Source organism: Apteryx rowi, unplaced genomic scaffold, assembly GCF_003343035.1.
Source record: "Apteryx rowi isolate R43461 unplaced genomic scaffold, aptRow1 scaffold_22, whole genome shotgun sequence".
NCBI classification, from domain to species: Eukaryota; Metazoa; Chordata; class Aves; order Apterygiformes; family Apterygidae; genus Apteryx; species Apteryx rowi.
The window spans coordinates 4,683,259-4,700,433 of NW_020448530.1; the positions used below are offsets into that span (position 1 = coordinate 4,683,259).

Consider the following 17,175-nt stretch of genomic DNA (forward strand, 5'->3'; position numbering starts at 1 on the left):
TTTTGACTTTCTGAAACATTTACTGCCTTCTAAAATTGTGAAACTCTGTTTCAGCTTGAGCAAAAACCTTGGTTGCTCTCTGCTTTTGAAACTGTTACCATGATGACTTATTCACCTGTGTTTTTATATCTTCACTTCAGACCAGTATTTTAATTTATTCATCATTTTGCATCTAAAGAAGGCTTATTAACAAAGTAACTCGGGGTTTTGTGGTCTGGGGACATGAGAATGAGGAATTCTTGAATGTCAGACTGGGCTTTTTTGTTTACTCCTATGTGACCTTGATGAGTTAGCTGTAAATTTATAGAGTTGCTACAGGTTTTCACAAAGTCAACTGATGTTTTGTTTTGTTCTGCAGCATGCTGTTTCTGTCTTTTGCATGGAGGTCATTAATATCTGCTCTTTTTGCATATAGTAGATCTCCCTGACTGATTTTTAAGAATCTGTTCTTTGGCATGTGATAGAAGCTTTTGTGTGTATGTATGATTACACACTTACTCTCTATGAATATATATTCCTTCAGCTTCTCTTACTCTGGTCAAATTCATAAAGCTTTACTTCAAATGAATGTCTTCCAGATGCCGTAAAAGTAGATAGACTCAAAGTCAGTCACATCTCCTCTGATAGTTTCTTTGGGACTACCAAAGGTAAAATGCAGTTTTGGTGAAAAACAGATTTCTTTGAACTGGTTTGAAATAGTTTCCCAAACTGCGTGTTTCCCCCCTCCCACCCTTGCCTTCCTGCCAGACCAAGTAGATACTTGCTTTTGTTGTGGCAGGCCTATCGAAAGAAGAAGAAAGTAGAATTGTTGCCAAATTTATTTCCTAGAATCTTGCAGTAGAAATGCATTGAAAGTTTTTTGCGGTTCTGTGTAATGGGGAACAAATACAAGTTTTGCCCAGATCTGACATTTCTGGTGTTCTCTTTTGCCAAGACGATTCTTTTCCTTCTCCTGTGTTAGCAGATTTTATTTTATTTTAAATACAGAACTTTTACTGGTTCTTTTAATTTGCAAAACTGCCTTTATTATTGCATTTTTTTGCATTATGTAAAGTCTGCAGCACACTTGCCAGAAATACCTCAGGAAACAGTAAATGATTGTAAAGCAAGACTGGAAAAGAACCCGTCTAAAGATCTTTTTATGGACTGTACCAGGTATGTCAAAAATGAATAATGCTGAGTTTAAGTATTGCAGGAGAACTTTGTGTGTGTCTGAGACAAATGAAAGGTGAAGTTATTACATGCAGTAGTATTTGGTTTCTGACATGAGTATAATTAAGAAACTAGGAACAGATTCACTAAAGGACTAGGTTTCCTTCAGACAGAGTTTAAATGCCTGACTTCTGCAGAGGTGTGGGTTGTTTTTTTCTTTAATGCTGAGATGCATAATCAGTAAAGGCTGTCTTATTTATTTACTTTTGCATAAAATCATACTATTGTCTGCAAATGATTTATCTGTTATTAGAAATTCTCTAATTTAGAATAGTATTTCTCTTTAACATATTTTTACCTTTTGGAAGTGAGTGCTCTTCCCTGATGAAGGTGCTTGGAAAATACAAAGTTATAAATGGAAGCCTGGAAGATTTGTGAACAATGTTATACACTTTATGGCTCTTGGAAATGGGTTGCACTCAGCCCAACAGTTATATTCTGTTAGGACGGCTGATTAAAGGATTGATTGAAATAGTTAACACAAACTGCAAATAGCACAACTTGGTTTTGCTCTGAAGTCAGGTAGYGCTGTTTCACGCAGCTGCAGCAGGGAAGGCTTTTCTTGGAGGGATGGTACGTGTTTCCCGGTGTTCCAAGTCTTTCTAGAGCTTTTATGTTTCTAATATTACTGGTTCTTCAAGGCATGCTTGATCTTGTTTGTCTGAAGGCTTGCTACATGTTTTGTTGCTGCTTGGGTCATCTCCCAGGCAACAGAAAATAAGTATACTTTACAACAACCTGAGACTAGAAGACCGAAAATGATGTGTGAGAGCACCTAATAAAAACTTGTCTCAAACGGATGTTCTGTCCTGTAGATCATCCCCTTTCCTCTGTGCAATAAGTGTCTGAATGCAGTTTGAGTGGTGATGTTTTCCCAATTTCTTTTTCACCTTGGTGTTTAGCTGAAGAGGAATAATAAAGATACATGGCACCCAGGTTTGGGTGTGTCATTTAGTATTTAAATTTCAAATTCTAGAACAAAATTTCCTTTACATTCCTTCAAAGAATGTAGGATATCTTGTAGATCCTTTCCTGTAAATATGTTTCGGAGGTCATGCTGGTGGGGTCATAGCTGCATTGCACAGCTCCTGAGAGGCTTTATTTCCAAATGAGGTTTCAGTCTTTTTGACTCTGTTCTGTGTGCTTGAAAGGGGAGACGTGGGACTTTGCCTGTGGCTTTCTAGTCCTGCATTCTTAGTAGTGAAGCTGAGGCAGGTTAATTTTACTTTTTAATTAATGTCCAATAAAGTATTTAGAATCTCACTACGCATACTGTTTGGTGTCTTTGTTATGCTGAAAGGAATTTGGAAAGAGGCTCTTCTGATGAGTCCTGTTTTATATTAATCTTTAAGAAAATTCTTGTTTTTTAAATACTTGTTTAAACAGTGGTTGACGTGATTCAGCTTCCCTGAAAAGATAYGCTCTTTCAGATTGGTTTTGTGCTCTTAAAAACTTTGTTCTGAGCCATAAAATACTTGTGTTCTAGCTACAGGTCAGTGGTACAAATTGAAATTCATCAGTTCTGCCAGACTGTCTTTTCGATAACTTTGCTTTTAAATGTGCTCATTAATTGTCATATGTCTTAAGAGCTCTCATTTTGCTAAAAAGGCTTTTTGGCAGTTATAAATTAGCCTTAGAGATCCTGTGTTTTACTGGTGAAGCAATAACTAAGGTAATTCTTGTAAAACTCTAGTATATTGGCTTTTTACCAGGCTAGTTTGGGAACATCATTGTGTTGACAATGAGACAGCAGACTTTTGGGAGCAGGTGGGAAGTTAGCCACTAAAATGGGCTTCTAAGAGCAACAGCGAGTAGATGTTAGAGGTTGCAACAAAATTTTTTTATGTTGCTGTCTCTGGATAAGCTTAAAAAAAAAAATCTGAGAAGTTGTACATGAATGGAATATAGAAGCCAAAGAAAAGAACTTAAACTTAGCATTCAAACCCCCCTTTCTTCCAAAACTATCATTCTGGTGTACCCAAAATTCTTAAGACTATCTGAAAAAGTGTTAGGACCAGCCTTTTGACAGTGGAACTGTGGTCTTGCATGAATTGTCATGATAAGCTGTTCTGAAATTCTTGTGTTTCTCTGCACTCTATGCCCTGACTTCTTATGGTAGAGGTAGGTGGTAGGGTGAGGAGGGAACTTCCTCATGCATAAATCCTGGCGTTATTACATAGGAAGCACCTTCACCCAATAATGCTGTTTAGATGGGCTTGAAGACAGTTAATGGGAATATATATGTCAAACTTTTAGTCACTATAAGTAGTTGTAGCTTGTCATTCACTAGTGTTTTGACAGGAATAGTTGTATGTGACAGTTAGCTGCTCACTTTGTGAGACACCTAGGTTAAAACCACTGGGGAGCACAGTGACAATGTTCTTCTGCCTACAGCTTCACTGATGTGTTTGATTTAAAAAGGCTGATAGCATCTCCTGCTTTATCAGTATGTCAATATATGACTAACTGATTTTATTTTCTCATCCCTAGAGTGGTCCATGAATATTTAAGCAGAAGACCTTTTGAAGCTTACCAAGAAAGTGTGTATTTTTCCCGTTTTTTACAGTGGAAATGGCTGGAAAAGTAAGTTCATTTATAATGTTGATATTATAATTTTGTTTTGTGGCCAACTCTGCTTGTTACGCTATAAGCACTGCAGAGCCCCAATGAACGACACTACCTGCCTGAGAAATTATGATCTGAAAGACAGGATGTAAAGGATGATATTGATGGAACAGTTAAAGAGCTGATACTCCGGCTGAAGTGTTGGTCCAGGAGTCTTTAAGTGGTAAATTTGTTTTAGAAAAATGCAAATTTATTATCATATCCATATGTTTAGCTGTCAAGTGTGTAGTAGGATGCCAGTCCTTCTTGGAATTTCTATCAGCATTTGGTTTCAAACATGGTCTAATCAGTGACTAGTGAGCAGATTAATGGGTTTTGTAACCTATTATGGGACTGGGTAACTAATCAGTTTTTCAGGGTGTTTGAGACAAAGATCTGATAACTGAAAGTCACCAAGATCTTTATATCAGCATCTGTTTGGGGGCTTCTAAATCAACATGAGATGAATGTCCAAATTTTTTCAGAAGTCTGAAGTTGGTACAAGTTGATATTTGTTCAGCACTTCTGGGAATCACGCAGCATTAAGGTGTTTGAACATTAGTTTTATGGTAAATTCCTATCACTCAGTGCCTTTGTTTGACTGAATTGGGGGCAAAAGCCAGGAAGAGAACTAGGGATGTAACTCTATTAAACCAAATTCTCTACGAAATGAACCTAGTAAAACTTCCATTTGCTTCCCTGAAAACTGAACTGCATTAACACTGAACGCTCTTTAAAGAAACAAACCTCACCAGCATGAAATAGCCCCTCTGTCGTGTGTTTAAGAATGCTTTAGCATAGAATGGCAGGCAGGTCTGCTGCCTCCAACTGTCTGTTCCTCTTCCACCACATCAGTACCCAAACCATTTGTCAAATCAGCCCTGAACTGCTGTTGTACACCACCCCCCCTTTTTTTTTTAAAGCCAAGCAAAATCAGAAATTGTTTACCTGTCAAATACTGCATTGTAAGCAGGATCTGACTGAAAAGCAGCCTAAGTGTCAGCGTAGTGCAGCTGAGGGAGCCAGCTGGAGGTGATAACCTGACCACCATTTAGAGCCTTACTTGTTCTCATCCTAAATGGCATAGGGCCTAAGGGATTTTGATCCCCCCCCGGCTATTGTGAATGTTTGATGACCACATGAGGGAACCAGTGTTTCTAGTAAGGGTACCGCTTCCATTTGACATTCAACTTGTTCATGTGGTCAAGGCAACATTTGTTCAGATGTCAGATGTTGTTCAGAACAGGAAGGAGAAAATGAAGAGTGACCTAGGGGCGGGAGGGAATTACAAACTGCTGTAATTCCTGTCACAGTAACTGTTTCTTTCTGTTAATCAGGCAACCAGTAACCAAACACACATTTAGGCATTACCGAGTGCTAGGCAAAGGTGGATTTGGAGAGGTGAGTACTGAGGCATCTTTATATGAGGCAATTCTTAAATGTTAATACAGAGAAAAAGCCAATTTTATCTCTTGGTTTTGTTAACAATCTACTTCTGACGTATCAGCTGGCAAACTGTCGTCAGTCCAAACCATTTTCTTTTAATGTGCTAGTCTCAATACTGGAGGTCATGCAGAAAGATGGAGAAACTTCCACTGACTATAACAACAGTTACATAGCATTCTGCTGAGATTTTTTTTTGGCTATGAGAACAAAGTCTTGTTTCTACTTAATATGTAGTATACTCATGAACTTGATATAAAAATCTTTAGATTTATTTTATTGTGTTTATAATTCACTGTTTAAAGAAACAAATCAAATGGTTGAATTGCATGCCTGTACTGAAGGGGAAGAAGGGTTATTAAAACATCGTTATCTTTCTCCCACTTCGTTATGATGTGGATGTTTGTCCTCTGTCCYGTTTGTTTAGACATATACAGTGCAGATGTTTCACCAGTACAAGAAACAGTTTTACTAAACCATTCAACCCTAGCAAAAATGGGTTTGCTCCTGTATAACCATTTTTTCCATTTCTGTTCCAGTTTTTGTGGCCCTCTAAATTGTTTCAGGGGTGAATGCTGTGTATTGATTCTTCTAGACTCATTTTCTGAGAGCATTCAAGAGTTTGAAAAAAGAAAATAAGATTTTATTTTCTCAAAAAATTGTAAAATATATATATAGTGCCTCTGACATGCCTTCCCTTTTCTAGGTGTGTGCCTGTCAAGTGCGAGCAACAGGAAAAATGTATGCTTGTAAAAAGCTAGAAAAAAAGAGAATAAAGAAGAGGAAAGGAGAATCAATGGCTCTAAATGAAAAAAGAATTCTAGAAAAAGTGAATAGTAGGTTTGTAGTAAGTATCTTCTTCTGATCTTGTCCACAGAAGTTTGTCCCCCATTGTTTACTTCATTTCAGTCTCTTCCAGAAGCTCGTGGGCACAAGACATTTTGTAATTGATTTAAAGAGTATGCGGCTGCTAAGAGAAACGATTGATATAAAGACTAGTACATCCTGTATGTGAATTTGAGTAGCTCTGTGCAGAGGGTTTTTATGTCCAATATTRAATTGGTTCTAGCCTGCCAATTTTATTTCTTGCTTGTAACCAAAATGTTAGGTTCTGTTTCAGGATGCAGATGCCACTGAATCTTTGTCTTCTATTTAAAGGTGGATAGATTATTCTATAGTACTCAGACTTAAATAATAACTTGAATTCTACTTCTGCTGCAGCCTATGATTGAGTATGGTTGCTCAGGTTTAATAAAGAGAATATTCCATATACCTTATTCCATCCTGTTTTTTTCCTCCTCTGTTTCTCTTCTTTATCTCTTCTTCCAATCCCTTGCTCTCTGTTTTCCCCTCTTACCTCCTACTCCACTCCCATGTGCTTATTTTCTTATGGTAAAAACTGATTTCTAACTCCATMTTTGGAAATCATTCATAAATGCACTTCCAAAGGGCTGACTTCATGGGAGGTCTGCTATTTAATTGCCATTAGAAGTTATGTATCCTGCGTTTCTGTGACTTTTTTTAATATTAAATCTTTTATTTCTTTAGGTATTTTGATAGCATTCATTGCTGTAGTGCTTATGCATTTCAAGATAAACATGAAAAGTGACTACTGTTTCAATTTAGGTTAGTTATAYTGTTTTGCTGTGAACTAAGGCTGAAAGAGGTATATTGGGTGTGAAACAATTACCATAACTTAACAGAAATTCCAYAGAATTAAAATTTTAGTCTTAACGCTTTTGTCTGATACTATCACATATTTTATGGTCTGTTAGTAACTCTAATTGCTAAGCAGCAAATGTAATAGCTTAGAAAGATCAAAGAGTGTGTATACCACGTAAATTTCTCCCCAGGTAATGTCTGTYTCCTTCACTGAATTGTTGTCATTTAAATGTTAATTGTAAATGAATTTTGCTTTGTTTTTAAATTCATTGGCTGATAAGTTTTCTGTTACTGTTCTGAGAYGATTTTGAAGTACCTGGTTTGGAGGGAATTAGAGGCTAGTTWAAAAAAAAAAAATTCTGATAAGCTTTCTGTATTTAAAAAAAAGTGGAGAAACTTCAGAATGCTGCCAGCTAAAAGGAAGAATGAAAAAACATGCTGGCCAGATGTGTTAATGTATTAAACAGGTATAAATAAAGTTTTTGTACAAGTATGCTAATGTTCTTTATTCACGAGGCTCATAGGCTTGAACTCTCTGCAGCTAGTAATTCCTGGAGAGGAAATGTGAGACACTAAGAATGAAACTTCCATTTATGAGTAATATTCTTCCAACATATATAAGTATTATAAATTAATAATTCAACAAACTTTAATTCAACATCACTTTATAGTGGTGTGCGTAAGTCTTTTCCCTAGCTGCCCAGTGTTATATCAGTGCAACAGAGAAGATCTAGATCTCAGATCTGCAGTAAAACTGGGTTGGAAGTGGATAGATAATTTTTCATGTGTGTGGYGCAACTGAAGTCATTAATAGCTGGATATATCAGTATAAAACCCAAGTGGTTTAAACCATCAAATGGGAAACCTTGCTGTAAGTAGCTGATTTGTATATTTATTTATTTATTATTGCATTTATACTTTTTCTGAAGGAAAAGTTTGGTATTATTAATGAGTTATGACCTCTATGTGCTTGTGCTGCATTTAAAAATACATTTACCTGAGTCAAAAAAAAAAAAAATCCTGTTGGTTTGGTTTGTACTTAAGAAATGGAAGCTAAGAATATGTTTAAATCCCATTGCTTTCAATACAAGTTAGACCGTTTAGGTAATTTTTAMGATCCTGCCAGATGTTCAACAGCATGGCATATCTTTTTCTTTCTTTTTTTTTTTATTAAAATTGATTTGGTAACTTAGAAAACATGTTAAATTTTGCAGTTTACTATACTGTTGTAAAATTATTTTGCTTTGAATTCACARTTCAAAACTTTAACTTTAAAAATTCACATATGCTTTCAAAACATTTATATAAAACTGAAGAAAAACTGTGTTGTTCTTCCTGCCCCATCAATATGCCATTCCAAGTACAGTGAGTGGAAAGACTGTAAAGAGCTATACTAAGTCTGTCTTACTGTTGGCAAGTATTAAAGCCAGGGAATRTGCAGTGATTTGAAAAAAATAGAACAGAAATTAGGCATTTGATTTTTATATAACCTCTTAGTTTCTCTAATGTAGAGCACCTTCGAGTCTTTAAAAAGCTCAGGAAGATGCTTTGGAAATGGGTAATTGCTTGAGGTATTGATAAAATAAGGTATATGTGCAACTTATCTTTATAAAGAATAATATAACAGGCAACTGAGGCACCATCAATGAATCCATTTTCTGGATGGAGTTCTGGGATAACTAACAGGTTTATGTCACTAAGTTGCTTTTAATGGTGGTACAAGGTTTGTTTATACATAATAATTAGTCTGGATTCCTTTGTGTCTTCAAGTACTTTACCCCAGGAAGATTAAGAGGGCAGGTTGTTTGAAGCAAGACCTCAGTGGGCAGTAGCGATTCTCCATTGGCTTTTTAAGACAATTCATATATTACTGTATTGGAAAAAGAACTGTGAATTGTACTGCAGTTTGAGTGTTGTGTTGTATTTGGTATATAAGTGAAAAACGGTCTTCTTCCCCTTGCCCCTTTTTAGGTTAGTTTATCCTACACCTATGAGACAAAAGATGCCCTGTGTTTAGTATTAACCATAATGAATGGAGGAGATTTGAAGTTTCACATATATAACATGGGAAATCCTGGCTTTGATGAAGAAAGGGCTATTTTCTATGCTGCAGAGTTGTGCTGTGGTCTGGAGGATTTGCAGAGGGAGAGAATTGTTTATAGGTGAGTGTTATCTACAGTAACTGGTACTTTGAAATTTCCATGTCTGTTCAGCATATTAACGGTATGAATTATCTTCTATTTAAAACAAATTGAATTACCCGATAAACTTTGTTTTTAAAAGGCGCAAAAACTTTTTTTCAGTTGTCCTTTTCTTGATATGTTATTCGGAAACACTGCTCTTACTTTTCTTCTTGCTGTTAATTTAGGTGTAGATACTTGCTATATTGTAAAACATTATAGAGTTGATTCAAAGTTTGTTTGCAAAGTGATAGAAAAAGTATGATTTACAAAGCAACTTAATTAGCAGAGCAAATAAATAAATGAGCTTTAGGCACATAGGATTCCACTCTTGCCTGCTCTGAAGAAGTTCACAAAGGCTATGGACATCCCCTGCTGCACTGCTTGTTACATGTCAGCGCTTTTGAATGAATGGAACTGTCAGAATGCTAATATATTGTAACTGAGATCATATGATCTTACTGCTTTTTGGTCTCTGTACATACATCGTTTAACCCCTGGCATGCATTAAATATTACAAAACAAGCAAAACGAACTTAGTGGCGGATCAAGAATGCTGTCTCTATATTTATGGTGCCAAACACCAAGCATCAATTGTCTTTAAAGTAGACTTAAAATAAAATTTTATATAACTTTAATATAATGAGTCTTAGCCCTCTATATTGGTGAGGAAAAAGACGAAGATACACACATCAGTCTCACAAAAAGTGGCAGAGACATGGGCTAGATCTCTGTAGCTTACCTTAAAAAAATTCCTCCTCCTATTAATATCACCTGGCYTGCACTGTTTTCTGATTCTTTCTTTTCCGAGTCTGTCTATACCTATGCCAGTTCTCATATTGCTTCATGAGTATGCCATGTGTTAAAATGGGTCAAATATAGAATGCTTGGAGACCTGGCTTACGCTGGCTGTTGCGTGTGGGTCCCTAAAGAATTTTGCCAACCTTGCCACGTTATACAGTGTGTTTTGGCACACACATAGGATGGAACCACCGATGAAGGTGCGTCTTGTTTTTRCTCATCGTTCTCCTCATGGGTCAGCTGCATGTAGGTCATTTCACTTTGGCCCAAGTGCAAACAAAGCTGATTGTAGAAAACAGCCCTTGTGTTTAAACACAGCTTGTTAGCTATTTGCATACTAGAAGACATTCATACATATGTACTGAATCCTAGCAGTCTCTGTCCATAATTTCAGAGTCTGGGATGGTGTTGGTTTCTTCTGGGATGGTGTCTGGGTTGGTGTCTAGACCTCTTTCCTTATTATGGTATTTTCTAATTTGTGTGGTATTGTCTTCCATTTATTAGGATTTTTTTTATAGATCTCCAGCTCTTGTGTGGCCGTAAACATGTAGTATAGGAGCAAGCAAAAAATAAGTAGTTTCACAGCTAACCCAGAATAAACTGCATTTTAATGAAGAAAAAAAAAAAGAAATTATAGTTTTTGTTCATAATGAAATGAAGGAGCGAGACACAGTTACATGTGCATGTACTAGTAACTGAATAATTTGCGTTCTCAGGGAGGAAAAGGAAAGGCTTGAATTTAATCATAATACCTGAAGGCATTATATCATTATTTAAATAGTACAGTATAAGACTTACTAAGAGGGTTCCTGCCTAATATGTAAATAGATGAAAAATGAGACTTCTAATTATACAGTGTCAGGTCAGGAGGAATAAAACTTGAGGAAGTTTTGAGGAATACTTGAGGAATAAAACTAGAAAATGTTTGGATAATTTTATGTTCTCCGTAGAATCACTTTTGACCCTGCTCTTTTTTTAATATAGAATGACCAACTTTTTACAAAACAAAGTCTTGTGCTTTCTTCTGTTTTGCTAATACTGATTTTCTGTGAGATTGGTTGTTTCCTTATGTATTCTTTTTGTACAATATATTTAGTAACGTAGTTTTCATAAGTCATRCAGTTTTACCATCAAGAAGTCCTAACAGGTGGTTATAGAAGTCTTTATCACTAATTACAGTTATACATTACACAATCAAAATTCTGTATCAAGTGTCTTAATGGAAATGTATTTAGCAAGCAATGGGGTGAATATGTACAGTCAGTGAAACAGAAAGCTTGGGAAAATTGGCCATAATCATTTATCCACACTAAAGAAGATATGGTAATCCACAGTCATAGTATTAGTTGTGGGCTGAGAGGGGGAACAATCTGAAGTACCTTTTCTTTCATTGAAGGATTTGTTTTTCCTAACTATGGTAACTAAGATTTTTCATTCCTTCTGTATTTTCCTTCTTCAGAGAATGTTTTTCTCCTGTTGCTGTCATCTTGAACACATTTAATTCTTGTAGGATCACTGAATTTCTGAAATCAGAACTCATTCTTGTTGCCATCACTCAAGAACTGTTAGAGCATTTGCGTTCCAGCTGTAGAGGAAAAATTTTGAATTAAAGTCTCTTTAATCAAATGGCTTAAATTGCTTTTAGCAAATGATTATAAAATTTTCCTGATAAAACATGTTTTTGTGACTCTCCATGTATGTAGTCACAGTATAAGTATATTCTAAAGGCAGGGGAGGAAGGGAAGCTCAGGACTTCTGCAGTAGAACTTCTCGGTGCAATGGGTGGCAGCAGCTAGAACTAAAATTAATAGATCTTGTTAGTTTTATCAGTTCTGGGATGGCAGCGTAAGTCAGTCCTGTTAATAGTTATTATATTTGGGATGTGTCACCGTCAGTAGCAAAGTCCCTCACAAAGAGGGAAAACTAGGCCTAGCCTTCCTCTCTTTTAACACCAGTTTTTATTATGTGTTTCATGTGTAGCATGTACATATGTGTACATAGCAGTACATTACATGTAGCAGTTATCACTGTATTTCAAGCAGGCTGTAGGAGCCTGGAGTCAGCTGTGCCGTTTTGACAGTGGCGTTCGAGGCAAGGTAGCCGCGAGGGTCTGCAGGGTTGGAGGAGCAGGTGCAGAGCTGGGAGGAGGGCCCCGCGCTGCCCCGCCGTAGGGAAGGAGCCGGTTGGCTTGTTCAGGGGCAGCTTGCGAAACGGTCCGTAGCTTGCCATATGCTGCTGACACCCTCGCGTGCACATGCGGCCAGGAACGGACAGTGGTGGAGCTATTCATCCATCTGCTGCATCAGAAGTCTGATCATCCTTGGAGCGAAAGCAAGATTTAGATGGGGGAGACGGAGCAGGGAACAAATGCCTGGTTTCAGAAAAGAACTCTAATGCCGAAGTTTTATCATTGGAGTTGAGATACTTGACTCCTGAAGAATGATAGCATTTTTTATCAGTTAAGCAGTTTGGAGAGGTAGGTTTTCCCTCCCCKCCTACGGCCTTTTGAAGCTGTTGTGGATGAACCAGACAGCTCCTCGCCTGCCTGCTGCCGCTGCCCAGAGCACACATCTTTACAGGGAAATGCCTTGGAGTGTATGCCCAGTGACAGTTTTGGATTCCAGCCTGTGTCAGTGAATCCTTGAATAAATGTATAAACCATGCTAATAATTCTGGTTAATCTAGGAGTTATTGCTTATTTCAGAACTTTTTATCCAGAAACTTTCTGTGTAGGATGGCTGGTGTAAGCTATAGCAAAAATGAACCACAGTGTGTTTAGTTTAATTAATTTAAAATGAAGTATATCATTTTTTTAAATCCATTTCTTGTAATGAAGCTTAGTTTTGTGCCCTCTGCAGTCGTTCCCTGTTTTCTGCTTCAGGAAGGAAAGCCGAACCTCTCTGGCTAGAACTAGGTTACCAGCTCTAGCTCGCAGCCTGTTGCAGAGCACAGGGCTGGAGCCCGCGTGTTCCAGCAGAAACTGTGCCTTTGGCCCCTGCGTGGTGGCGGAAGGGGAGGGGGAGAAGGCCGATACCCCAAACTACCATCCCAAAGCTCGGCTTGATAGCCAGACTCTTGCCTGTTTCCAAAGCTGACATCTTGTGAACCGCTAGGCCTAGAAACTAATTGCATTCAACAGCTGGAATTTTGGCTACAATRTGTCTTTAATATTGACGGGTTATTGATTGACTAAAATCATGCCAGAATTGAATTTAGTTTCCATTAAGGAGCAGTTGTTGCTATTAAGTATCATGTTAGGCTTTAATCAGCCTTCTTGGAGTTGGAAGTCTGCTTTGCAAGCAGATTTTTTTGCYTGATTTAATCTGAGCATATATTATGTATTTTAAAGTAGATTTATTTCTGCCTAAAGTTTGACTTAAATTTTCTTAACTTTCTCTTTGATATTTTTTTTTGATTTTGGTCTCTCTTGACTTMCGTAATATTGTAGTCTTACATCTAATGTTAAGTGATTAATGTTCTGGGGACTTTAAGTTTAAAAAGTATTTGGAGGAAAGGATTTTGTTGACTTCTTTGTACAGTTAATCTCATGAAGTAATAAAACTTCAGGGTGATTACCCATACCTCAGTATATGGATTTATCAATTTTTGAAAAAAAGTCAAACATACACATGCATATGTTTGTGAACAAAGAAATCTGTATGTATTGGTAATATGGTATGTATTGATAATRTGTATATATTTCCCTCCCATTTTGAATGTGTAAACCCTAGAGTCATTCTTTCTAAAACTGTTGTTTCTGCATTATTCAGTGTTTTCTGCTTTTATATGAATTACTTGTTTATGTGAATTCTTGTTGCAACTGTACATATACTCAAATACTGTTGTTTGTTTTAATTTATTTTAATTATTATATATAGAGGAAGTCTCTTACCTGTGAAATATGAATTGCTTAGTAAATATAATGTAAATAGGATGGAGAGTTGGGGAAAAAATAAGGTCTGTGTCCCTTTAAAAATAAGGTCTGAGTCTGACCTCATGCTATTAATGGTAGAAGAAATCTAAGAGACTGTATTGCAGCCCACACACTATAATGCATGTCACAATTAAAATATATAAATTTTTTTTTATATATGTTATGAGTAAAGTCTGATAGAGGGTAAATCCTGGAAGTGACCTCTGAAGAGCTTCTTGGTCAGCTTCAGTGACTCCCCAAATTTTCCTGGTGGGGGGGGAAATCTGATTCTGTCATAACATATTTGTGCTTTTTCTTTTCATTTTTTCTTAAATTAAAAATGTATGAGATGACTTTCATGAAGTCCCGAATTGCAACACTGAATGATTTGTCCTCTGACTGTTTCCTGAGTCTTGCTAGTTTTTAATAGCTAAAGAATGTTTCATGCGAAACTTTGATGTTGACAGCAGAAAAATTTCAGATGCTCTTAGCAGAAAGCTGATTGCAAAGAATTCTAACTAGAGACAACTGCTTAATAAGCTTTAGAAGCTTCATGCTCAACTTACAGGCAGGAGCTGGGTTTGAATAAATGATACTTCAGCATATGCTTAGTGTTAAGTCTTATGACTATTTCCTGTTTTTGCTGATATTCTGGTAGCCTTGGATGACATATTGCAAGGGCTCAGCGTCAAACTGCAGCAAGGGCTCAGCGTCAAACTGCAGCAAGTGCTGACTTGTTTTACTGATGCGGAGTTGCGTGGACCTTTCTCTCATGAGAGAGGCCTTTCAGCGCAAATTTAGGTATAAGTTGGCGGTTCTTCCTATCGAATTTTCACATTGTGTAGAGATCTCTTATCTGTGAAATATGAATTGCTGTCACAAATATAATGTAAATAGGATGGAGAGTTGGGAAAAATACATCTGAAGAGTTTTATGGATAAACTGTGTTACAGATCCTTGACTTTCCAAACTTTACATCTCCTTTTGTTTATTGATGGAAGCTGGAAAAAACATTGCTAATGAGAACTGTATTAAGAAGTCCTATTTTGCGTTAGTTGCGCTCGATGATGGCTGGTAATTTTGCCTCTGGATAATTGACCTTTTTAATTCTGTTTTATTTGTAGAGACTTGAAACCTGAGAATATACTCCTTGATGATTGTGGTAGGTAAACTTTAATTTTAATTTTCAGCTCAGGAGTTAAAAATCTGATAAATATTGTGTCAGAAACCAAAGGAATTGAATAGTCTCTCTATAATACCAGGGACCTGACTGACAAATATTAACATTTTAGTGTACTTAAATTAGGAAAGGGAAAAACTGCCCTTGCTTTTTAAAGAGAGTAGTAGAAAGCATTGGTGAGCTTTTCCAGGGGGAGAAAGGCAGTAAGAAGTGGTATTGAGGGGTTGATTTTTCCATCCTTAGAATGGCTACTTCCTTCCCCCTCTTCCTGATTTAACATGGCTAAAACTTTTATATAACTTTTTTTCATCCTCAAATATTGAAGAATCATTTGTCAAATATGGTGCCAGAATTCTACTTAGTTTTTAAACAATAAAGAGGGAAAAAAATAATAGTTTACTGACTGAGGCATCTCTGTGCCTCTTGTTACATTTTTTAACTAAAACAGAAGGTCTGATGGCCAGTGGTGTATATGTGGCTGGAGAGGATCAAGGAAGTATAAACAGTGTGAAGAAATGTTTTTAGGGTTTTTTGTCTTCCAAAAAGCCAAGTTAATTTTCCTTAATGACTGAAACTTATCAGAATCTTTTGGCTTCCCTGTAGAACAGGTGCAGCATTTACCTTCTTCTAAGCTTCATCTGAGTTTGTTCTTGTAACTACTGAGTATTTTAGTTGAAGAAGAACTATTTTTAAAGTCAGGATGTTCTGAATGACAAATGCCGTATAATAAAAAAAAAAAAAAAAAAAAAAAGCTCGGAACAAGTCACTTTCCAAGAACTAAAGACATTGCTAGACATCAAATGCATTCTTTAATTTTTTTTTTCTCCAGTAATGTCTCACCAAATTTGAAGGCTTTTTTGAGAAAAATGTAGCCTTACACGACTGCGCTAGAATGCCTTCTCTCTGCCAGGGACATTCTGATCTTGTTCCAGAGAGCAGAGGGGACTAATTAGAAAATCGCTTCAGGAGCTCAGATCCTGTACTTGAGAGGGGTTCATCAGATGTCAGAGAACAGAAGAGCATCCAAATGCATTTAAAATAGCATTTGGCACTCAACTCAAGAGTATTTAGTTATTTCCAACCAGTATACAGAGTGGCACTTAGCTTTCTCCAATCTTTCCCTTCCTCCTCCCCTTGCTTCCCAGCCCTATGGTCATCCAACACACGTAAAGTAGAAATTAACGTACTGTTACCTGACAGTATACTGTAGAGCTTTTTGAAAGACAGAAAGTATGTGCAAAGGACAGCAAGCATTGGAATGGGCTACCCAGGGAGGTTGTGCAATCTCCATCCTCGAATGCTTTCTAGATCTAAATGAAAAAAGTCCAAAACACTCTGGGCTGACCTCATAGCTGACCCTGCTTGAGGAGGAGGTTTGACTAGAGACCTCCTGAGGTCCCTCCCAGCCTGAATTACTCCGTGTCTCTGATGATTCTGTCAACAACATTGTCCCTGTCCTCATACCCATTATTAGAAGTATGCATTTTTTTTCCTCCTGAATCTTGCTACTACAGATGATTGGTAGGTTTTTGATTTTAAAATTCAGTGGAAAGTGAAATTTTCCTTTTTTCTGCCTAGCCTTTTATACTTCTATTAAGAAAGTAGATCATGCATTTTAACATTAGAATCATGTCAAATAAAATTACTGCCTTGAATTATTTTGTGTTGAGTCTGTTCAGCAATGAATCATATCTGTGCATGGGAATATAAGTGTTGGTGGGAAACTATAGCTCTTGTTCCCATTGTCCATCATGGAGTTTTTCCCATCTCACCATTATTGTTCATGATGAATCATGGTCACTCTTSCACCAGGCTGCTCCTGCATTACAGGAGCTAGTATAAATGCCATGCATAATAGGAGAGGTAGTCAACCTGAGAAGTTATCGCTTATAAAGTGAAATAAAAGTTGAGGTTATCTACATTTGAGTGGTTCATGGGAAGGGGAAATCCTAATATGGAACTGACATCTTACAATTAAAAAAAATTCTGAATAGGTTATGGTTAGCAAACTTCTTTTTGGGGGGCTTGGGGATAACAATGCCAACTTGCACTCGGCATTATTATGGTATTTTGTTAGGAGAAACTGATATCTCGGAACAGGCTACAGTTTTCTCCTGTGATGAATAAATGGAGTAACTGCTGATGGTTTTTTTTAGGAAGTCAGAAAGCTAAATGCATGG

At 36.9% G+C, this 17,175-nt stretch overlaps 1 protein-coding gene across 3 annotated transcripts in view; it reads left to right on the forward strand.

The window, feature by feature from the left end:
* GRK4 (G protein-coupled receptor kinase 4) overlaps positions 1 to 17,175 on the forward strand; it is a 41,308-nt gene that overhangs the window by 16,001 nt on the left and 8,132 nt on the right. For 2 of the 3 annotated variants that reach the window (XR_003253306.1, XM_026064594.1), the window contains exons 5-10: positions 1,055 to 1,155; positions 3,703 to 3,795; positions 5,154 to 5,217; positions 5,966 to 6,106; positions 8,893 to 9,083; positions 14,940 to 14,977. Coding sequence is in view for 2 of the 3 variants with exons in the window: in XM_026064594.1 (XP_025920379.1) it covers positions 1,055 to 1,155; positions 3,703 to 3,795; positions 5,154 to 5,217; positions 5,966 to 6,106; positions 8,893 to 9,083; positions 14,940 to 14,977 (628 nt within the window). In the remaining variant the exon portion in view is untranslated. The remainder of the gene's footprint in view (positions 1 to 1,054; positions 1,156 to 3,702; positions 3,796 to 5,153; positions 5,218 to 5,965; positions 6,107 to 8,892; positions 9,084 to 14,939; positions 14,978 to 17,175) is intronic. The other variant, XM_026064595.1, reaches the window with a different exon arrangement.